The sequence below is a fragment of the Scylla paramamosain genome, chromosome 13 (genome assembly GCF_035594125.1).
Source record: "Scylla paramamosain isolate STU-SP2022 chromosome 13, ASM3559412v1, whole genome shotgun sequence".
In the NCBI taxonomy this organism is placed as follows: Eukaryota; Metazoa; Arthropoda; class Malacostraca; order Decapoda; family Portunidae; genus Scylla; species Scylla paramamosain.
The window spans coordinates 6,910,001-6,928,467 of record NC_087163.1 but is presented as its reverse complement, the minus strand read 5'-3'; the positions used below and the strand labels follow the sequence as shown (position 1 = coordinate 6,928,467).

The following is an 18,467-nucleotide window of genomic DNA, read 5'->3' as shown; positions in this document are numbered from 1 at the left end:
ATGTTAGCTCTTTTCCATTCCCTTGATACTTTTCCTTCTTTCAGCGAGCTGTTGATTATATCCCACATGGGTTCCTCCATTTGTTCTCTGTATTCTTTTAATATCCATCCATTTACATAAACTGATCCCATAGCTTTTCTAACATCGAGCTCTTCCACCAGTTTCTAGATTCCTTGTCTCTTTACTTGTGCCTCTTGTATTCCCTCATTCTGTGATACCACTTTCGGTGCCACAAAATTGGTTTCCTTTATAAACACAGATTGAAAACTCATTCTTTAGTTTGCTCATCTACCAACATCTACATGTGTGTGTGTGCATGTTGGGTATAGTGAGCTGCATTGTGCATGAGATCTGAACTGGTGGCAAGCCATGAAAAAACTGAATGTGCATACATGTACTTTCTGGCGCTCATCTACAAAAAATTGAATCCATGAATGTTGAGGGCTGGTTGTATTTATTAAAAGGTGTTTTTATAAAACAGATGCATCTTGTACAGCAACAAATACGTTATATTATACATGCTGTTGAAAAGTTGGGCAGAAGAGCATCTTTGAAAGTGCATGATTATTAACTTTTCCATCCTCTGACAGGTACATACACATCATGCCTACCATCTTGCGGGTGTACAGTAATTATCAGAGCAACAAGATGGTAGTGACCGTGGTTGAATTTATTGTGAAGCAGCTTTACATTCTCCACCGCAAGCCATTCATTCTCCAAATGCTGGGTTCTGTTGCACCCATTCTTGATATGGATGAAAATGCCATCTATGGTGATGCAAATAAGGTCAGTGTGAATGAAAGAAAAAAAAAATAATTGTCTTACACTGAATTGGTAATGTTATAATTTAAAAACAGATTTTATAAAATTATATGATTTTGTTAAATTTTGATCAGAACTGAAAAAAAGGTTAGTATTTAAATCAATATGATTTTTTTGCTAATACATTCATAAATTTCTTTTTTCATTGAACCAAATAATATATAGGTACATAATGTAGGAAAGTGATTTCATTCATAGGGATGCAGTATGAAATGCATTTACTGTAAAATTGCTTGTATTCTCACATCAGTAATGTTACCCCTGACTAGTGTATGTGTGTGTGTGTGTGTGTGTGTGTGTTTACCTAGTTGTTTACCTAGTTGTGAAATACAGGACAAGAGCCACACTGGGCTCATGCTATCCCATTTCAATATCGACTTTTATCTAGATTTTCTTTAAATTTATGAATTGTTTTTGCACACACAGTCTCATCCTTAAGTTCATTCCACACTGTTATACTTCTGTGGGAGAAGCTATGTTTCTTGATGTCTCTTCTGCAAACGCTCCTTTTCAGTTTCCTTCCATGTCCTCTTGTGTCTCTTGTATCTGGTATCATGAGGTCTTCTCTGTCCAACTTTTCCATTCCTTCCAATATTCTATATATTGCTATCAGATCACCTCTTTCCCTCTTTTTTTATAGTGTAGTCAGGCCCAATCTCTTCAACCTTTCCTTATAACTATACTCTCTTAAGCTTGCAGGGATTTTAGTTGCAGCTTTCTGTATTCTTTCTAACTTTCTTGTATCCTTTTTCAAACTTGGCTACCACACTAATGCTGCATACTCCAATCTCGGACGTATCATCGTTGTTATCAGTTTTTTTATCATATCTTCATCAATATAGGAGAATGCTATCTTGATGTTTCTCACCAAATTATATATTTCTCCTATAATTTTGTTTATGTGCTTCCCGAATGATAAATTATCAGTAATAATTACTTCTACGTCTTTTTTCCTTCTGATCTTATAGAGATTTCCTCATTCCCTATGTAATAGTTGTCAACTGGTCTTCTCGCACTTTTTCCAAACCTCACCACACTACATTTTTTAGCATTAAACTCCATGTTCCACCTCAATGATCATTCATTAATCTTAATTAAGTCCTGATTTAAAGCATTGCAGTCCTCTTCATTTGTTACTTTCCTCATAATCTTACCATCATCAGTGAAAAGGTTCATGTAACTTTCTACACCTTCTGTCATATCATTTACATAAACTGTGAACATAATAGGTGCAAGTACCGAACCTTGCGGGACTCCACTTATTACCGCTCTCCAGTTTGACTTGCTGCCTTCAATTACTGTTCTCATTTCTCTGTCAAAAAGTCAGTCATCCACTTTAACAGTGATCAACCGAGTCCTCCAATTTTTTCCAATTTCCACATTAGTCTTCTGTGCAGAACTTTATCAAATGCTTTTCTCAGATCTAAGTATATGCAGTCAGCCCATCCATCTCTCTCTGGCACTATATCTATTACTCTTGAGTTGAAACATCAAATTCATAACACAAGATCTTCCTTTTCCGAAACCAAACTGTTTCTCTGTTATCACCTTGTTGTCTTCTAGGTATTTCACCCATCTGTTCTTGATGATCTTTTCACAAATCTTCACCACCACACTTGTGATCAATACAGGTCTATAATTTAATGGATCTTCTTTACTTCCAGTCTTATGAATTCGGATAATATCTGCCCATTTCCAATCTATGGGTACTCTACCTTTTACCAGGGTGGTGCTAATTATATTGTGCAGCACTGAGACCAATTGTGAGCTACACTTTTAAAATCCAGCTCAATACACCATCAGGACCCATTGCTTTCCTTACATCCAGGTCTTCCAATATATTCTTTACTTCTTCTACTGATGTTTTAATCTCCTTTAGGTCGGTCCCTTTTTCTAACGCTGTCCTCTCACCTCTGAAATAATTTTCCTTAGTAAACAGTGTGGAAGTATCTGTTAAACACTTCATCCACCTCTTTTGGGTCTTCCACTGTCTCTTCTCCAGCTTTTACTGTGCTTATTTCATCTTTACTCTTTAATTTTCAGTTGATAAATTTATAATGTGTGTGTGTGTGTGTGTGTGTGTGTGTGTGTGTCTGTGTGTTGCACTTTCACAGTTATATGGTCTGAATGTATTCTGTCTAGGAAACTCTAGGACTGTAGGTTATTTGTAATATACTATATTTCTTATTTTTAACTTTTATGAGTAATATTCTAATTGGGATGATTAAAAGAATCAGATAGTTTATTAAAATTTAAATTAAAACTGAAGTGAATTAGAAAATAAAATAAAATAAAAAATAATTATTTTTCCAACCATACATTGAATTCAGGAAAATGGCTTTGGCCTTGGCTCTAAAGGTAACCACTCATTTTGGTAGAGTGAAACATGTTAAATATTTTGCATCAGAAAGTATCTTGTATGTCAGTGACTATACCAAAGAAAACAGTGTGATCAAGTCTCAATGAGAGACTTGGCAAGTTCCAAATAAACTTCAAAACTCAGTGTTATCAACTGATAATGTGAATATGTAGCCTGCCTTCTTGGGTAAAAATAAGATGATGTTTGTCACTCACAAACATGAAAGTTTAGCATCCCAGTACATCTCTGAATTGTTGTTCTCAGATCCAGCCTCAACGCCTCTTTGACATCTTGCTGTCCCTTGAGCGTCACCATGAGGATCCTTTGCATATCCTTGATTTAGTCACAGTAGACAAGCCCCTGAAGTAAGTCAGCAATCCAAGCTGTCAGTTTTGGTTTAGAGGTTAGGCAAATGGCCGTTAATAGAATTAATGTGTTATTGAACTTGACATATATTTGTGATCTGAAAACATTCAATAGAAAATGTCTTGAAACATATATCTGTGATCTGGAAACATTTAATAGAAAGTACTTTGGAATTTTCACATCCCAGTAGTGATCCTAAAGATTAATGCAGCATGAGGTGTGTGGAGTATTTGTAGGCATGCCATTCACTCTACCTTTTAATTTACAATGAAAACTTCAAATTGTTATTTCATTGGAAATATGTCCATATTCCTTTATTTGTTGGATTGCCATTTTTTTTTCTTTTCTAACTTAGAAATACATCAATATTTTTTTATATATAATTTAAGACTTCTTCACTGTATTAATCAGTCATTTTTAAATTTGCTATTTTAAATTAAATTGTAAATTCACAGCAAGACGAAAACTAATTTTCAGAGTCAATACCTGGGTGATTTCTCCTTTGATCTCTCACAGGGCATTAGATTTTTGCTATCATGAAGAATCTGACTCTGTTACTCTACTGGAAGCTGTGGACATGTGCGTCACAGTGGTGGCATATTCAGCAGACTCTAGGAGAGGACATCAAATGCTGGTTGGATTTGAATTTCTGTTTCCTTTAGAGGAGAAGATTGCATGTGCATAGATTGAATATTTAAAGATCTTAAATATAAAATGAGTTATGCATGTGCTTACTGTAGTAATCTTAATAACTCAGTTATCATCAGCTTTTCAGTATTTTCTGTAATATCCATTCTTCTCATGAAATCTTACTCCTCTGCATATACTCATTAGTAGTGGAAATTTAATATTCCATTTGCATGTTAATTTTCATAATACTGATTGTTAAGAAAAATAATGTGAAGTGAGATTTTGTATATTTTTTTGAATGGCAAGAAACTTGTATCTCAACAGACAATTTTAGAAGCTATCTTGGGACTGGTATTGCGACATCTTCAGGCAACTGCTGGACGTGATTTGCGGCAAGAAAAGGAGACAATTCACCACATAGCAGTTGCTATGAAGACCCTCATTACAAACAGTGAACCTCTTGCAAAGTAAGGACACATTCAAAACCTCTGCTGTCATACTATTTCAGTGTAAGTGATACTTGAGGATTCAGGCCTTGAATATTTATTTAATAACGGTACATGCAAGGTGACATCTGGTGACAAAGATTGACCCTTATAAATACAAGATCTGCCTCTCAGAATGCTTAAAGAAATAAAAATGCCATTCAAGAAAATAACTCTGTTCCCCTTAGGAATTATACAGGCCCTCAGAAGTCAGCAGGAGAAGGCAAGGGCTCCAGTCGAGTGACCTACTCAAAAGCCTCTAAAGCTTACAACCCAGCCATTGAGGTGGATGATGACTCTCACTCCAAGTACATGAGTGATTCAAAGAGGTATCAAGCTTATGAAAGAGACATTGAAGATTCTGAGGTAAGTTTTTGTTTAGTATTTAGTGGGTCATGAAGTTTATCAGCTTTTATCTAAGACATGTCTTTAAATCCTTACTTACTTACAGTATGTGTCTAGAGTGTACTGTATGTGTACTGGTGTACTGTTCACAGTATTTATACAATTATCTTTATATATATATATATATATATATATATATATATATATATATATATATATATATATATATATATATATATATATATATATATATATATATATATATATATATATATATAGGAGGGACACTGGCCAAGGCAACAAAAATCCAATAAAAAAAATGCCCACTGAGATGCCAGTCCCATAAAAGGATCAAAGCAATAGTCAAAAATTGATGAATAAGTGTCTTGAAACCTCCCTCTTGGAGGAATTCAAGTCATAGGAAGGTGGAAATACAGAAGCAGGCAGGGAGTTCCAGAGTTTACCAGAGAAAGGGATGAATGATTGAGAATACTGGTTAACTCTTGCATTAGAGAGGTGGACAGAATAGGGGTGAGAGAAAGAAGAAAGTCTTGTGCAGCGAGGCCGCAGGAGGAGGGGAGGCATGCAGTTAGCAAGATCAGAAGACCAATTAGCATGAAAATAGTGGCAGAAGACAGCTACAGATGCAACATTGCAGCGGTGAGAGAAAGAGGCTGAAGACAGTTAGTTAGAGGAGAGGAGTTGATGAAACCAAAAGCTTTTGATTCCACCCTGTCTGGAAGAGCAGTATGAGTGGAATCCCCCCAGACATGCGAAGCATATTCCATACATGGACAGATAAGGCCCTTGTTCAGAGTTAGCAGCTAGGGAGGGTGAGAAAAACTGGTGGAGACATCTCAGAATGCATAACTTCATAGGACCTGTTTTAGCTAGAGATGAGATGTGAAGTTGCCAGTTCAGATTATAAGTATAGGACAGACTGAGGATGTTCAGTGTAGAAGAGGGGGACAGTTGAGTGTCATTGAAGAAGAGGGGATAGTTGTCTGGAAGGTTGTGTTGAGTTGATAGATGGAGGAATTGAGTTTTTGAGGCATTGAACAATACCAAGTTTGCTCAGAAATTTTAGAAAGATCAGAAGTCAAGCGTTCTGTGGCTTCCCTGCGTGAAATGTTCACCTCCTGAAAGGTTGGACGTCTATGAAAAGACATGGAAAATTGCAGGGTGGTATCATCAGCGTAGGAGTGGATAGGACAAGAAGTTTGGTTTAGAAGATCATTAATGAATAATAAGAAGAGAGTGGGTAACAGGACAGAACCATGAGGAACACCACTGTTAATAGATTTAGGAGAAGAACAATGACCGTGTACCACAGTAGCAATAGAACGGTCAGAAAGGAAACTTGACATGAAGTTACAGAGAGAAGGATATAAGCTGTAGGAGGGTAGTTTGGAAATCGAAGCTTTGTGCCAGACTGTATCAAAAGCTTTTGATATGCCCAAGGCAACAGCAAAAGTTTCACCAAAATCTCTAAAAGAGAATGACCAAGACTGAGTAAGGAAAGCCATAAGATCACCAGTAGAGCGGCCTTGATGGAACCCATACTGGCGATCAGATAGAAGGTCGTGAAGTGATGGATGTTTAAGAATCTTCCTGTTGAGGATAGATTCAAAAACTTTAGATAGGCAGGAAATTAAAGCAATAGGACGGTAGTTTGAGGGATTAGAACGGTCACCCTTTTCAGGAACAGGCTGAATGAAGGCAAACTTCCAGCAAGAAGGAAAGGTAGATGTTGACAGACAGAGCTGAAAGAGTTTGACTAGGCAAGGTGCAAGATGGAGGCACAGTTTTGGAGAACAATAGGAGGGACCCCATCAGGTCCATAAGCCTTCTGAGGGTTTAGGCCAGCGAGGGCATGGAAAACATCATTACAAAGAATTTTAATAGGTGGCATGAAGTAGTCAGAGGGTGGAGGAGAGGGAGGAACAAGCCCAGAATCGTCCACGGTAGAATTTTTAGCAAAGGTTTGAATGAAGACTTCAGCTTTAGAAATAGATGTGATAGCAGTGGTGCCATCTAGTTGAAATAAATGAGGGAAAGAAGAAGCAAAATTACTGGAGATATTTTTGGCTAGATGCCAGAAGTCACGAGGGGAGTTAGATCCTGAAGGGTTTTGACACTTTCTGTTAATGAAGGAGTTTTTGGCTAGTTGGAGAACAGACGTGGCATGGTTCCGGGCAGAAATATAAAGTGCATGAGATTCTGGTGATGGAAGGCTTAAGTAGCTTTTGTGGGCCACCTCACTATCATGTATAGCACGAGAACAAGCTGTGTTAAACCAAGGTTTAGAAGGGTTAGGTTGAGAAAAAAGAGTGAGGAATGTATGCCTCCATGCCAGACACTATCACCTCTGTTATGCACTCAGCACAAAAAGACGGGTCTCTGACACAGAAGCAGTAGTCATTCCAAGGAAAATCAACAAAATACCTCCTCAGGTTCCCCCCAACTAGCAGAGGCAAAATGCCAGAGGCACCTTCGCTTAGGAGGATCCTGAGGAGGGATTGGAGCGATAGGACAAGATACAGACATGAGATTGTGATCGGAGGACCCCAACAGAGAAGAGAGGGTGACAGCATAAGCAGAAGGATTAGAGGTCAGGAAAAGATCAAGAATTTTGGGTGTATCTCCAAGACGGTCAGGAATACGAGTAGGGTGTTGCACTGATTGCTCTAGGTTGTGGAGGATAGCAAAGTTGAAGGGTAATTCACCAGGATGGTCAGTGAAGGGAGAGGAAAGCCAAAGCTGGTGGTGAACATTGAAGTCTCCAAGAATGGAGATCTCTGCAAAAGGGAAGAGGGTCAGAATGTGCTCCACTTTGGAAGTTAAGTAGTCAAAGAATTTCTTATAGTCAGAGGAGTTAGGTGAAAGGTATACAGCACAGATAAATTTAGTTTGAGAATGACTCTGTAGTCGTAGCCAGATGGTGGAAAACTCGGAAGATTCAAGAGCGTGGCCATGAGAGCAGGTTAAGTCATTGGGCACATAAACGCAACATCCAGCTTTGAATTGAAAATGAGGTTAGAGAAAGTAGGAGGGAACAGAAAAGTGGCTACTGTCAGTTGCCTCAGACACCTGAGTTTCAGTGAGGAAAAGAAGATGAGCTTTAGAAGAGGAGAGGTGGTGTTCTACAGATTGAAAATTAGATCTTGGACTGCAAATGTTGCAGAAGTTAATGAAGAAAAAGTTGAGGGGGGTGTCAAGACACTTAGGATCGTCAACAGAAAGGCAGTCCGACCTGGGAACATTTATGATCCCCATCCCAGATGGGGACTCCGAGGCTGGTGTAGAAGTCCCCATGATGATTTTGAAATTTTTGAGTGAAGGGTGTGTGTGTTATAAGGTGCTTGTAGTTTTGTGTGGAGGAAGAGAGTTGTCTTTAGAGGGCAGGCTGTGACTGCCCCCTTGTGTTGTGAGACACAAAGGGAAACGTTCAGGGAGGTCACAGCTGGGTTTAATGATAAGTTCACAGCACCCCCTGAACAGTGCTTTAGACCTCACTGGGAGTAATTATCATAATTATCATATTGACAGAAGTTTAATTCTCTCAGATTTAGCAATGCGTGAATAAAACTTTTCATGAATACTAAAAAAAAAGGATTTTTCAGCACCTACCATCTTAATTAATGGATAGTGATGGTAGTTTGATAGTTAACATTACTACTGCTGATGATTAATTTTGAATGTACATACTATGAATAATGTTCCAGGCACTGCGTTGTGACTTCAGACAGCCCCGAGACACACTGTTGAATGTTGTGGCAGAGTTTCTCACTACTTGTTCACTGCGACTAGCTGACATCAATAAGAAGTCTGGTCAGGAGAGTAAACACTCAGACCTTCTTGATACCAAGAGTCATCTTGTAAGTAATTTCTCTTCTTCTCAACATAGTGAATATTGGCTCTTAACAATTATGTGATCTTCACACATTGAGGTCATTGTTTATCTTTCATGAAAAGATTGTTTACATAATCTTTATATGTTGAATAGAAGCCTGTTTATTTATTTATTTATTTATTTTATTTATTTTTTTTTCCCTCAAAATCAGATATAGTTCTGCACTAGCAAAAAGATGTCTTTAAGAATTAATTCTACTTTTAGCGACTGGCAGAGGTGGCTCACAGCCTGCTAAAAGTGGCTCCATATGATCCAGCCACAATGGGATGCCGAGGACTGCAGCGCTATATGAATGAAATCCTTCCTCACCCTGACTGGTCACATGAGGATCTTCGACCAGCCCTTGTCAACATCCTCAGGAGGCTAGATAAAATGTTTAATAAAATTGCTAAAAAATATTCTATCAGGGTGAGTACATTACTACATGACTCACTTAAGATCTTACATTCTTTTTTATTTAATAGAGTTCCAAAACAGGCTCATAGTAACTGGCACTTGATCTCAGTATGAAATTCCCTGATAAACAAGGATAAATCTTAAATTGTATATATGGTTGCAAAATATTAACTGATGACTTAGACTTTAGGAATCACAAAAAAATCATAACTTTCAGCGTCTGACTGATTGGGGAGCAGCAGCCAGTCTCCTGAAGGGTGTCTACAGCACACTATCCAAATACCCATACATTGCTCACCTGCCTCATCTCAAAATGGTAGTCCAGGTGTGTCAGTCCCTTATCCTAGGGGAGCGCACAGTTGAGATGGAGGGTCACAGTGTTGCCGCCCTTTCACATTCCCCACCTCCACACTTCTGCTCCATGGTGGTGAAAATTATTGCCATGCAGATTTTGGCTCTTGGAGTAAGTTGAAGTTTGAAAAAGATAATTCATCTTTAGTCCATTAAATGTTGCTTTGTACTTTTCTTTGTATCGGTTCATTTGACATTTATGGCTATTTTTTCACAATAATGTTGATTTATTAAAGTTCAATTTTTAGTAGTCATAGTTTCCAAATAACACATTGATTCTCTTGCAGATGTTCAGCGATGTAACCGGGGTGAGCTCCAGGATTGGCTAAAGTGGAGTTTTATAGTTCTGTCAATGTTACTTATATAAATTTGCATTTCTTCAGAGCCCACCATTAGACTCTCTGAAGCAGATACCCTCTGGACCCTGAGCACCTGTCCTCTGCCTGAAAGTGGAATGTTGAAGCTAATGCATGAAAGTTATTAAAGATATATCACTAAACTGTATCCATGTTTCTGATGTACTATGATGATACATAAGTAATTTAAAGAGTGATAAAATGAACAAGAATAATATATTACTTGGCTTTTTCTGTGTAATTGTATATTCTTGTTTCTTGTTTCTTCCTATCGTACAATCTACATTCCATTCCATGCAAACTATAATCCTTATAGCAAAAACAGGTAATCCTTCAGATGATCAAAAAAAATGTAGATGTAGAAAGTAGTGTTACTCTTGATAAAGAGTTACAGTACATTCTAGTTCATCTAATGTTGATAATGATTATTTACTTTCTCTTACCTCTATGGCTCCCTCAGTACAATGCACTCTAGTAATTATCCATAGTTGGAAATTTCTACTCGTAAAGTATTGACAAACCCAGTTGCTTTATTTCTTACTTGTATGTACATCTTTCAAATCTGTATAAACTCTCTCTCTTAACCAAAAAATTTTTTTTGAAAATTGTTGACTTTGTTGCATAAAATACAGTGAAATTTAAGCTTATATATTTATAAAAAAAATGTGAAAAGCATCATGAACATCAGGTTGGACTTTATCATTCTCACTGGATCATTTAGTTCTTATTGTCATCATTGCCAATTAATTTCATGTTTGGAATCTGATCAATTTTGCTTTCTTATCCTATGTATGTAGAGACATAATTTCAAATTAATCTCCTCAGAAGTATATCAGTAATTGATGGAAAAAAGTTTATTTCTCTCACTTTGCTGGAAGAAGGACTTTATTACAAAATTATGCCACATGTGAATATATTTTCATTAAAAATTTCATCTGCCTCTGCAGTATCCTTCATGCTTGCTTTAAATACATGAATAACTAGAAATTTTGCATGGATTTTAGCAATTAATTTATCTACAATTAACCAAAGATGTTTTTACATGTCTTTTTTTCTTTTTTTTATTCTTTGTCATAACCCTTCTACAAGAGATTACTTTAATTAATAGATACTGAGATTCAACTGTACTACAGGTCACCTACTCCTTGGAGCAGATCTGTGGTGGATCCTCCTTGTTTCCAACATCTGACAAGACAGAGAACATGATTATGAATCTGTTGCTTCCACTCTGTCTGCGGGTTGGCTGTGGACGTAAAGGTCTGTTATTTTCTGAGCTAGAAATTATTCAATATCCTCATGTAAAAATTAATGAATTTTAACTTCTAATTGTATATGTTTATATATACTGTATGTTATGCATATTACTCACAGATGCTCCCAAAATGAGACAAGCAGACATTAGCTTTGCTCTTACTGTTGTGCTGCATGCCATGAACCCTCCACTGGCCAAGATTGCTCCTCAACATGGTCCACAGACCAAGACCATGCCAGGGTCAGATCCTCGTTCACAGTCATGGTCACATCAGCAGCTGGATCCCCGGGCCTACCCAAAAGTCAAACCCAGTATCCTTAGAATTTCTTTTCTAGGTAAGACTTCTGTAATGACACAATTAAGCTCTGGTTAATTTTTTTTTCAAGCACTGCTTATAGGAGAGAAATAGCTCTTGTAAAAGAAATTATGTACTGTACACTTTATGCTTTTAGTTTTATTGTTTGCCATACGTAGATTTTAATTTCCTACCTACTCACTAGTCAGCAGTCCATTTAAATGAATGGAGGAAAGCAGGATTATAATTGAGATGCTCAATGATCACTAGATTTAATTTTCACTTGAATAGTGGATAAATGGTATAAAGATTATAAATAACAAATGCTTGAAATTATCTTGTATCAGCAGTCTCATATTTATAGTTCTAGTATCAGATATTCATTTGATGTTAAAGTATCATAATTAGTAACTTCACTACCAACCCTTGCATTTAGGGCTGAAAGTGATGATGGTGTGCTTTGAGAAGAACCTTTCCCAAGACTGGCACAGAGTCTTGCACTGTCTTAAGGATATGGATGTGCGTGGGGAAGGAGGCATTGCTCTTTGGGACTTTTTGGATTTTGTAGTCTCATTTCGTACACCGCTCTTTATCCAAATGCGACCTTTTATCCTCACCAAGGTATGAATACTTGTATTAATGTGTTTGATGTTAATATAATGTGCAATTTTTTTTTTTTTTTCTCTTCAAGACACAGTACAGCTATAGTTGATTTATGATTCTATAATGAATATTCAGTCACAGCTGAATACACAGTATTTCTTCCATTGCAGTTGCAGACAGAGTGTTCTAATGAGAGCACAGAGAATTACAGGGTTCTCATTCGGGAACGAGTTCATGGCTGGTCACTGCCACCACCTCGTTGCAGAGGCTCTCTGCTTCTTGATCTTGCCCATCAGGTTAAGCAGCTGAAGGAGGAGCTGATTACAGCTAAAATATCAGGTACATCAATGCATTGAAAGCTGATGAAAATAAGTCATATATTAATAGCAGTGGCAAAGAAAATAAAACCACTATAGAACAGTATTGAGACGATAATTTTTTTATCCTCAATCTTTGGCCTTTGATAATAAATCATCCAACAAATGTTGCTTTATCACCTAACCCATGACTATCAGATGAGAATGACTTTTTCTGCAATGAATAGTATGTATGTAGGCTAGTAAATCCTGATTACCTATTCTGGTTCAACAGAGACTAGGCAAGACTGACAGTAATATTTAGTAGATCACAAATAAAGAGAGGAAAATGGAACTATTTCACTCCCTAAGAATGGAAAGAATAAGTGACACACTTATTTCTAACTCTTTGATACAGCAGTGTCATATGTGAAACCTCTGTGGCTAAAGTCAGTACTACGATTTATGTTGTACTTTTTTGTGTTGTCAGGAGACCAGGATGTTCGACCACCAGCCTTGGAGATTCAGAGTGAAATATCTCACATTTCACGGCGACCCAGACTTTCTTACGCTGATCCTCCATCAGAGTGCCCTGCCCCTTCCCTCACCTCTCCTCCGTTTAGGGCAACAGGTGGGTGATGGGAGAGTAGCAGGTAATATTGATTGAGTTTCACAGCAGCACACTTGGCAGATATTTTGTGGTTCATTGTAATAATTTTCTTTTCTTTTCTTGCTTATTTTGCTATTATTTTATTTTATTATATATATATATATATATATATATATATATATATATATATATATATATATATATATATATATATATATATATATATATATATATATATATATATACGAGTATATATAATTTTTTTATTTATTTATTTATTTCTTATTTTTTATGCCAGCAAGTATTTCAAGGATTTGATGTTTATCTGTTATTGTTTATTCCTGAGATGTATGCATTTGTTCTTTTGGGCACAGTGGATGTAGTAATTGTTGTTTAATAAATATTTTGAATACTGTTATACAGCATTCATGTACAAGATGTACATGCATGGATACTTCACTTTATAATCATCATCACCATCATTGTCATTCCATTCTCCATAAAAAAGGCACATAGATGGTTTGCAGTCTTGATGAATGTATATTAATGATAATAGAGAAATATCTCTGAAATTAGTAACACATGACTGTTAAGTGGTTTTACTTATTTCCATTGATATTTGTTTTATATAGAAGCGAGCTTATCATTAACAATGAACATAACTTTTCTATGACTTTGGAGAACATTATATATTTATTATATGTTACAAATTTTTGGTTCAAGAATGCACATTTAGCATAAACTAAATTATCATATTATGTTGTGGCCTTATGCAAACTTAATCTATTTCATTAATTAATTTTATTGGGATGAGTGTAGCAGCAAAATTAGAAGTTTTTATCTTTCCCCTGTGTGTGTGTGTGTGTGTGTGTGTGTGTGTGTGTGTGTGTGTGTGTGTGTGTGTGTGTGTGTGTGTGTGTGTGTGTGTGTGTTTCGACTGGCTGTGTTGTGTACATCCTAAGTTTGCAAATCTTGTGAATATTTGTGGATTTGATTGTTTCATTTGTCTCTCTTAAGATGTCATGGTTGTCTCATCTCAGTACATGAATGGCTTTTGCATTTGTGTGCATTGTATGTATATTTTATTTTATTTTTGTGCAATATTATATTCCTTTCTTTTTTACTATTTTAACTGGCAACTTGATTTTATATCCTATTGTTTGCTGATCGTGTTTCATCTTTTTTTTTTGCCATCAAGTAGCTCAGATAGTGAGTCTGAATACCTCTTTTACACTTTTTTTTTTTTTATTGAAATGCAATACATGTTAATGAATTTGCATAACTAGCAAATTGCATATTATTGATCAGGTAAAGAAATTCCCTTATAAAAGGTGATACAAATACTTCAATTTTATGTCTACTTTATTGTTTTTAAGTTAGATAAATAAATCTTAATATAATCTTTAAATTCTGGTATCAGATTTTCTACCACAAGTGTTTAGAGTATGTATTATTGAAAACTTAGTTCAGTTGAAAATAAAAACATTAGTATTTTTTAAGAGAATACCAATTTTATTTTATTGATCTAATATGGATAAAAAAAAAACAACACTTGTTTGTATATTCAATGAGTGCATATTCATTAAAAGAAAAATAAGCACATATATAAAGGAAAGGCATAATGATTAAACAGTATATATCACTTTTATTTTCATAAGTCTGGTTTGCTTATCTCTTTCATATCAATTTCAGCCACAGTGCATTCAGGATAGAGGAACTGATGTCAGGACTCCATAAATATGTTTTGTTTACATTAATTCATCGGCATAAACAAAGCATACATGTTTTTAATTTCTATAGATGCTGTGTTATTTCTTGGTTTTAGCATATGCAGATGAGCTAATTATGCAGATATCACTGGATATGCATGTTGCAGTAGATTCAGTTGCAGGAGATTCCTGGGCTACTAGACTATTTCATAAAAACAGCTTTGCATTTTTCTTATGAGAAGTTACTGTTTTGAAGGCCAGTTATTGGTCATTGTTTTGCATAAACCAGCATGGATGGAAGTGGTGCCTGTGATGTTCACAGAGTAAACTCTGTCAGATGTAAGCTGTGGATGTTAGTCTTGATACTACAGATAATATCTTTTTCTTTCAGCTTTCATCATGTTTCTTTTTTTCTGATTGAATTTCATTGAAATCTGATTGTTATTTGATCTTTTGCACATGAACCATCTCTTTGGAAAAGTGATGAGTGAGCTAGGATTCACAAGATATTGAATGTTTTGGATTTAATCTTTTATATTACTTACCATCATATAACTAGGTAGTCAATTCCTTTACATATTAAAACAAGATAAGAAGTAAAATACCTGCATTACATATATGCAGACATTAACCGGGATTATATGAGTATATTGTAATGATGTGTATTATGCAATGAAGGAAGTTGATCATAGGGTATAACATCCTTTATATGAGAGAAATTAGATAGTAAGGAAAAAAATCACTTTATATCACAGTTGACTGTCACAAAGAGATGGATTATTGACTTTAACAACAGCAGTGTTAAAAAAATCTGACTTTCTTTCTTAATTGTAGATTATTCATTTGCTTTACATCCCAAATTTTCAGTCTACAGCAGTTTATTCCCCATCTTATTAACTGCTGATGTATGAAAAAATTGAGATGCTTTCCCCATTACATATACTATTCCTCTTTTATCAAGCTGTATGTCCCTTTATTATCTCAATATATCAAATTTCCTTTTAAATGTTACCTCCCACAAAATTTAGAACTAGTCACATCAGTAACCCCCAACCAGTGTTTCAAGTAAGTCTTTAATTTCTTCAAATTATCCAAGAGTTGTTCTTTTCTAATGCTGAAAGTTGCATGTATTGAGGATATGTTCAAGAGGCAGCCTGTGGGTGTTTACATCCCTTTTAGCATGAGCTGCTTAGATCAATTGGATTTAACAGATAGTTATACTGCTTGAGCTGTAAAATTTGGTTATCACCACCAGGATATGGCATCACTGAATACAACACAGAAAATAAACAAAATTTAAAGGACTTAGTAAATAATGATTATCATGATATCTCTAACTATTTAATTTTTACAATGACTCAGCAAAATGTGATTGTAATTGCTGTAATTTTCAAATAGTGCAACTTCCTGCCAAATTTTACCACATGAAATAAATGAAAGATAAAATATATGAATTATAATTATGAAAGTATAAATACGTCATGGAATTTCTTGGCATTCAAGGAGCTGTATGGTAATACAGTATATTCGTATATGATCACAAAGATGTATGTGTATCTAGTTAAAGGTTTTCTTGGCTTTATTTTATATTTTCACCAAGCAGCAAGTATATTGAATTATATAAGTTTCCTCATTGCTTGGATTTATCAATATATTTCTAAATTTAATTATGTTAATTTACACTGGAAATTATCATACATATTTTTTAAACTTTTCATTTGTTACAACATAGTGAGTGGACTTGTGATGGTGTACTTGTCTCCATGAAGTTCAAGATATGTATATTCATGACTTGAACTTAACTACAGTTCCATGATTACAACCATGAATGTAAAAGACGTGTAAACCATGAACTCCTGAGTATGAAAATAGAAGAAGATAGTGCAAGTGTCTGTGAAAACGTGAATGTTTGTGCCCAAAGATAGACTTATAGCTGTTGTCACTACATTCCCTATGAAGGACTTGTTGATTTGTGCAGTTCACAGTGAAGGTAAGGCATATAGCATTTGCCCTCCCCCTGCCCCAAAACTGTTGCTACTGTCCCCCTCCCTCACCCATGTTGATCCTTGCCCTTCTCCTGGTTGTGAGGAGCAGGCTCAGTATCCAGCAGCAGTACTGGATGCTCCTTGGCGCTCCACCGTGACCTGTCAGTACGCTCCGAGCCCCGCTCTACACCCTTCCCTTCCCAAGATTCTCAGCCTCCCCAGCTGTCAGCGGCTAGGAGGACTTCTTATACTTGGGAGTCCCAACACCTTGGGAAAGGTACTGTAGAGGCTGTTAGCAGCCCTCCTACAGTGTTCTCATAGTGGGTGTTTTGGTGTGTGATAAAATTCGAGTTTACAAAGTGGTAGACTTGTACTGTTTTGACAGTAGCAGGAAGAAGTAGTAGCTGGTGATAAGTGTTGTTTACAGTTCTACTTGTCCAGCCGGTAGTCTTGAGCTTCAAATAGGAATAAATTTGTAGAAGACGTGATTATATTGAGGTGCTATGATTTGATTAAAGTTTGTGATCATGGAATACTTGGATAGCATGTTATGTGTTTCTTGTTGAAATTTATAATTTGTTTATTTACTCTTTTTATATTTCTAGGATGAATGATCACAAATTTTATTCTGTTTGTTTTTGAATGCTGAACAGAAAGCACTGTTAAAGGCAGCAAATATCTTTTTATCTTAGTAAGGAACCAACAATATATATATATATATATATATATATATATATATATATATATATATATATATATATATATATATATATATATATATATATATATATATATGGTTTCCTTTACAAATGAAAGAAAATGTGGGAAATTGATTTATAACATATCTTTTATATTAAGATTAATTTCTAATGTACGTACATATTTTGTGATGTATTCTTGAATCATCTCAAGTGAAAATTATCCTTCTTAGTTAAGTGTTGGTTTCATACACTGTTCAGTGCTCTTCATGGGTTCCTACATTCATTTGGCATGTATAGGAAATTTGAGGCAACCTTAAAGTTTTCAAAGTATTATTTGATACAAATGTGTGCTGTACTGTACTGGCAAAACATATTGTAATTCCTAAATGGTTTCACAAAGTAGACAATGTATTTGTGCTTAGTTCATATGTCTGTGAGTTTGCATGCCTAAGGGTATTAGCCAGTCTTCATCAGCACTGCCACCAGTAATGCCACCTACAGCCTTAAGGTAAGTGTTCATCAATCAATCCTATTTATATTGTGAAACATTGGCATGTGTTATTATTCTGTCATACTAACAACATTTATATTTGTGCATTTTTACTGTTGTGATCCTTATCTTTTGTTCCTTGAAAATCTAATCCCCTTTCTGATGTCCATTTATGAGAATCTTGTGTTGTCCATTGTGATGATGTGTCATGTTTGATGGTTGACTCACTGGTATTTTTTGATCCTGAAATATTGCCAAAGCTGTGGCTGTCTCTTGCACTGCTCATGGATTCAGGGAAGTAGAGAGTAATACAAAGGTATTTGTAAACACTACAGTAGCATGGTAGTATTACTTCAACTTAAAGATAGGTAATTTATCCAATTTTGTTCTTGATAAGACCTAGCTCAGGGAGGTTTGGTGCTGGAGAACCTTATAAGCTGAGGGATGGGTGCACCCTGCTTCCGCTGCTGTACCTGATGTGTCTGGAAGCACTGTCATGGGGA

General features: G+C 35.7%; 1 protein-coding gene across 16 annotated transcripts in view; it reads left to right on the top strand.

The window, feature by feature from the left end:
• Nucleotides 1-18,467, top strand: part of LOC135106387 (protein unc-80 homolog) — a 172,762-nt gene that overhangs the window by 140,378 nt on the left and 13,917 nt on the right. For 10 of the 16 annotated variants that reach the window (XM_064015354.1, XM_064015364.1, XM_064015356.1 and 7 more), the window contains 15 exons: nt 591-786; nt 3,446-3,546; nt 4,064-4,181; nt 4,502-4,644; nt 4,851-5,028; nt 8,733-8,885; nt 9,125-9,328; nt 9,534-9,779; nt 9,955-9,975; nt 11,157-11,280; nt 11,395-11,610; nt 12,007-12,191; nt 12,344-12,512; nt 12,960-13,100; nt 16,883-17,050. In XM_064015354.1, the coding sequence (XP_063871424.1) occupies nt 591-786; nt 3,446-3,546; nt 4,064-4,181; nt 4,502-4,644; nt 4,851-5,028; nt 8,733-8,885; nt 9,125-9,328; nt 9,534-9,779; nt 9,955-9,975; nt 11,157-11,280; nt 11,395-11,610; nt 12,007-12,191; nt 12,344-12,512; nt 12,960-13,100; nt 16,883-17,050 (2,363 nt within the window). The remainder of the gene's footprint in view (nt 1-590; nt 787-3,445; nt 3,547-4,063; nt 4,182-4,501; nt 4,645-4,850; nt 5,029-8,732; nt 8,886-9,124; nt 9,329-9,533; nt 9,780-9,954; nt 9,976-11,156; nt 11,281-11,394; nt 11,611-12,006; nt 12,192-12,343; nt 12,513-12,959; nt 13,101-16,882; nt 17,051-18,467) is intronic. The other 6 variants (XM_064015366.1, XM_064015365.1, XM_064015362.1 and 3 more) reach the window with 3 other exon arrangements.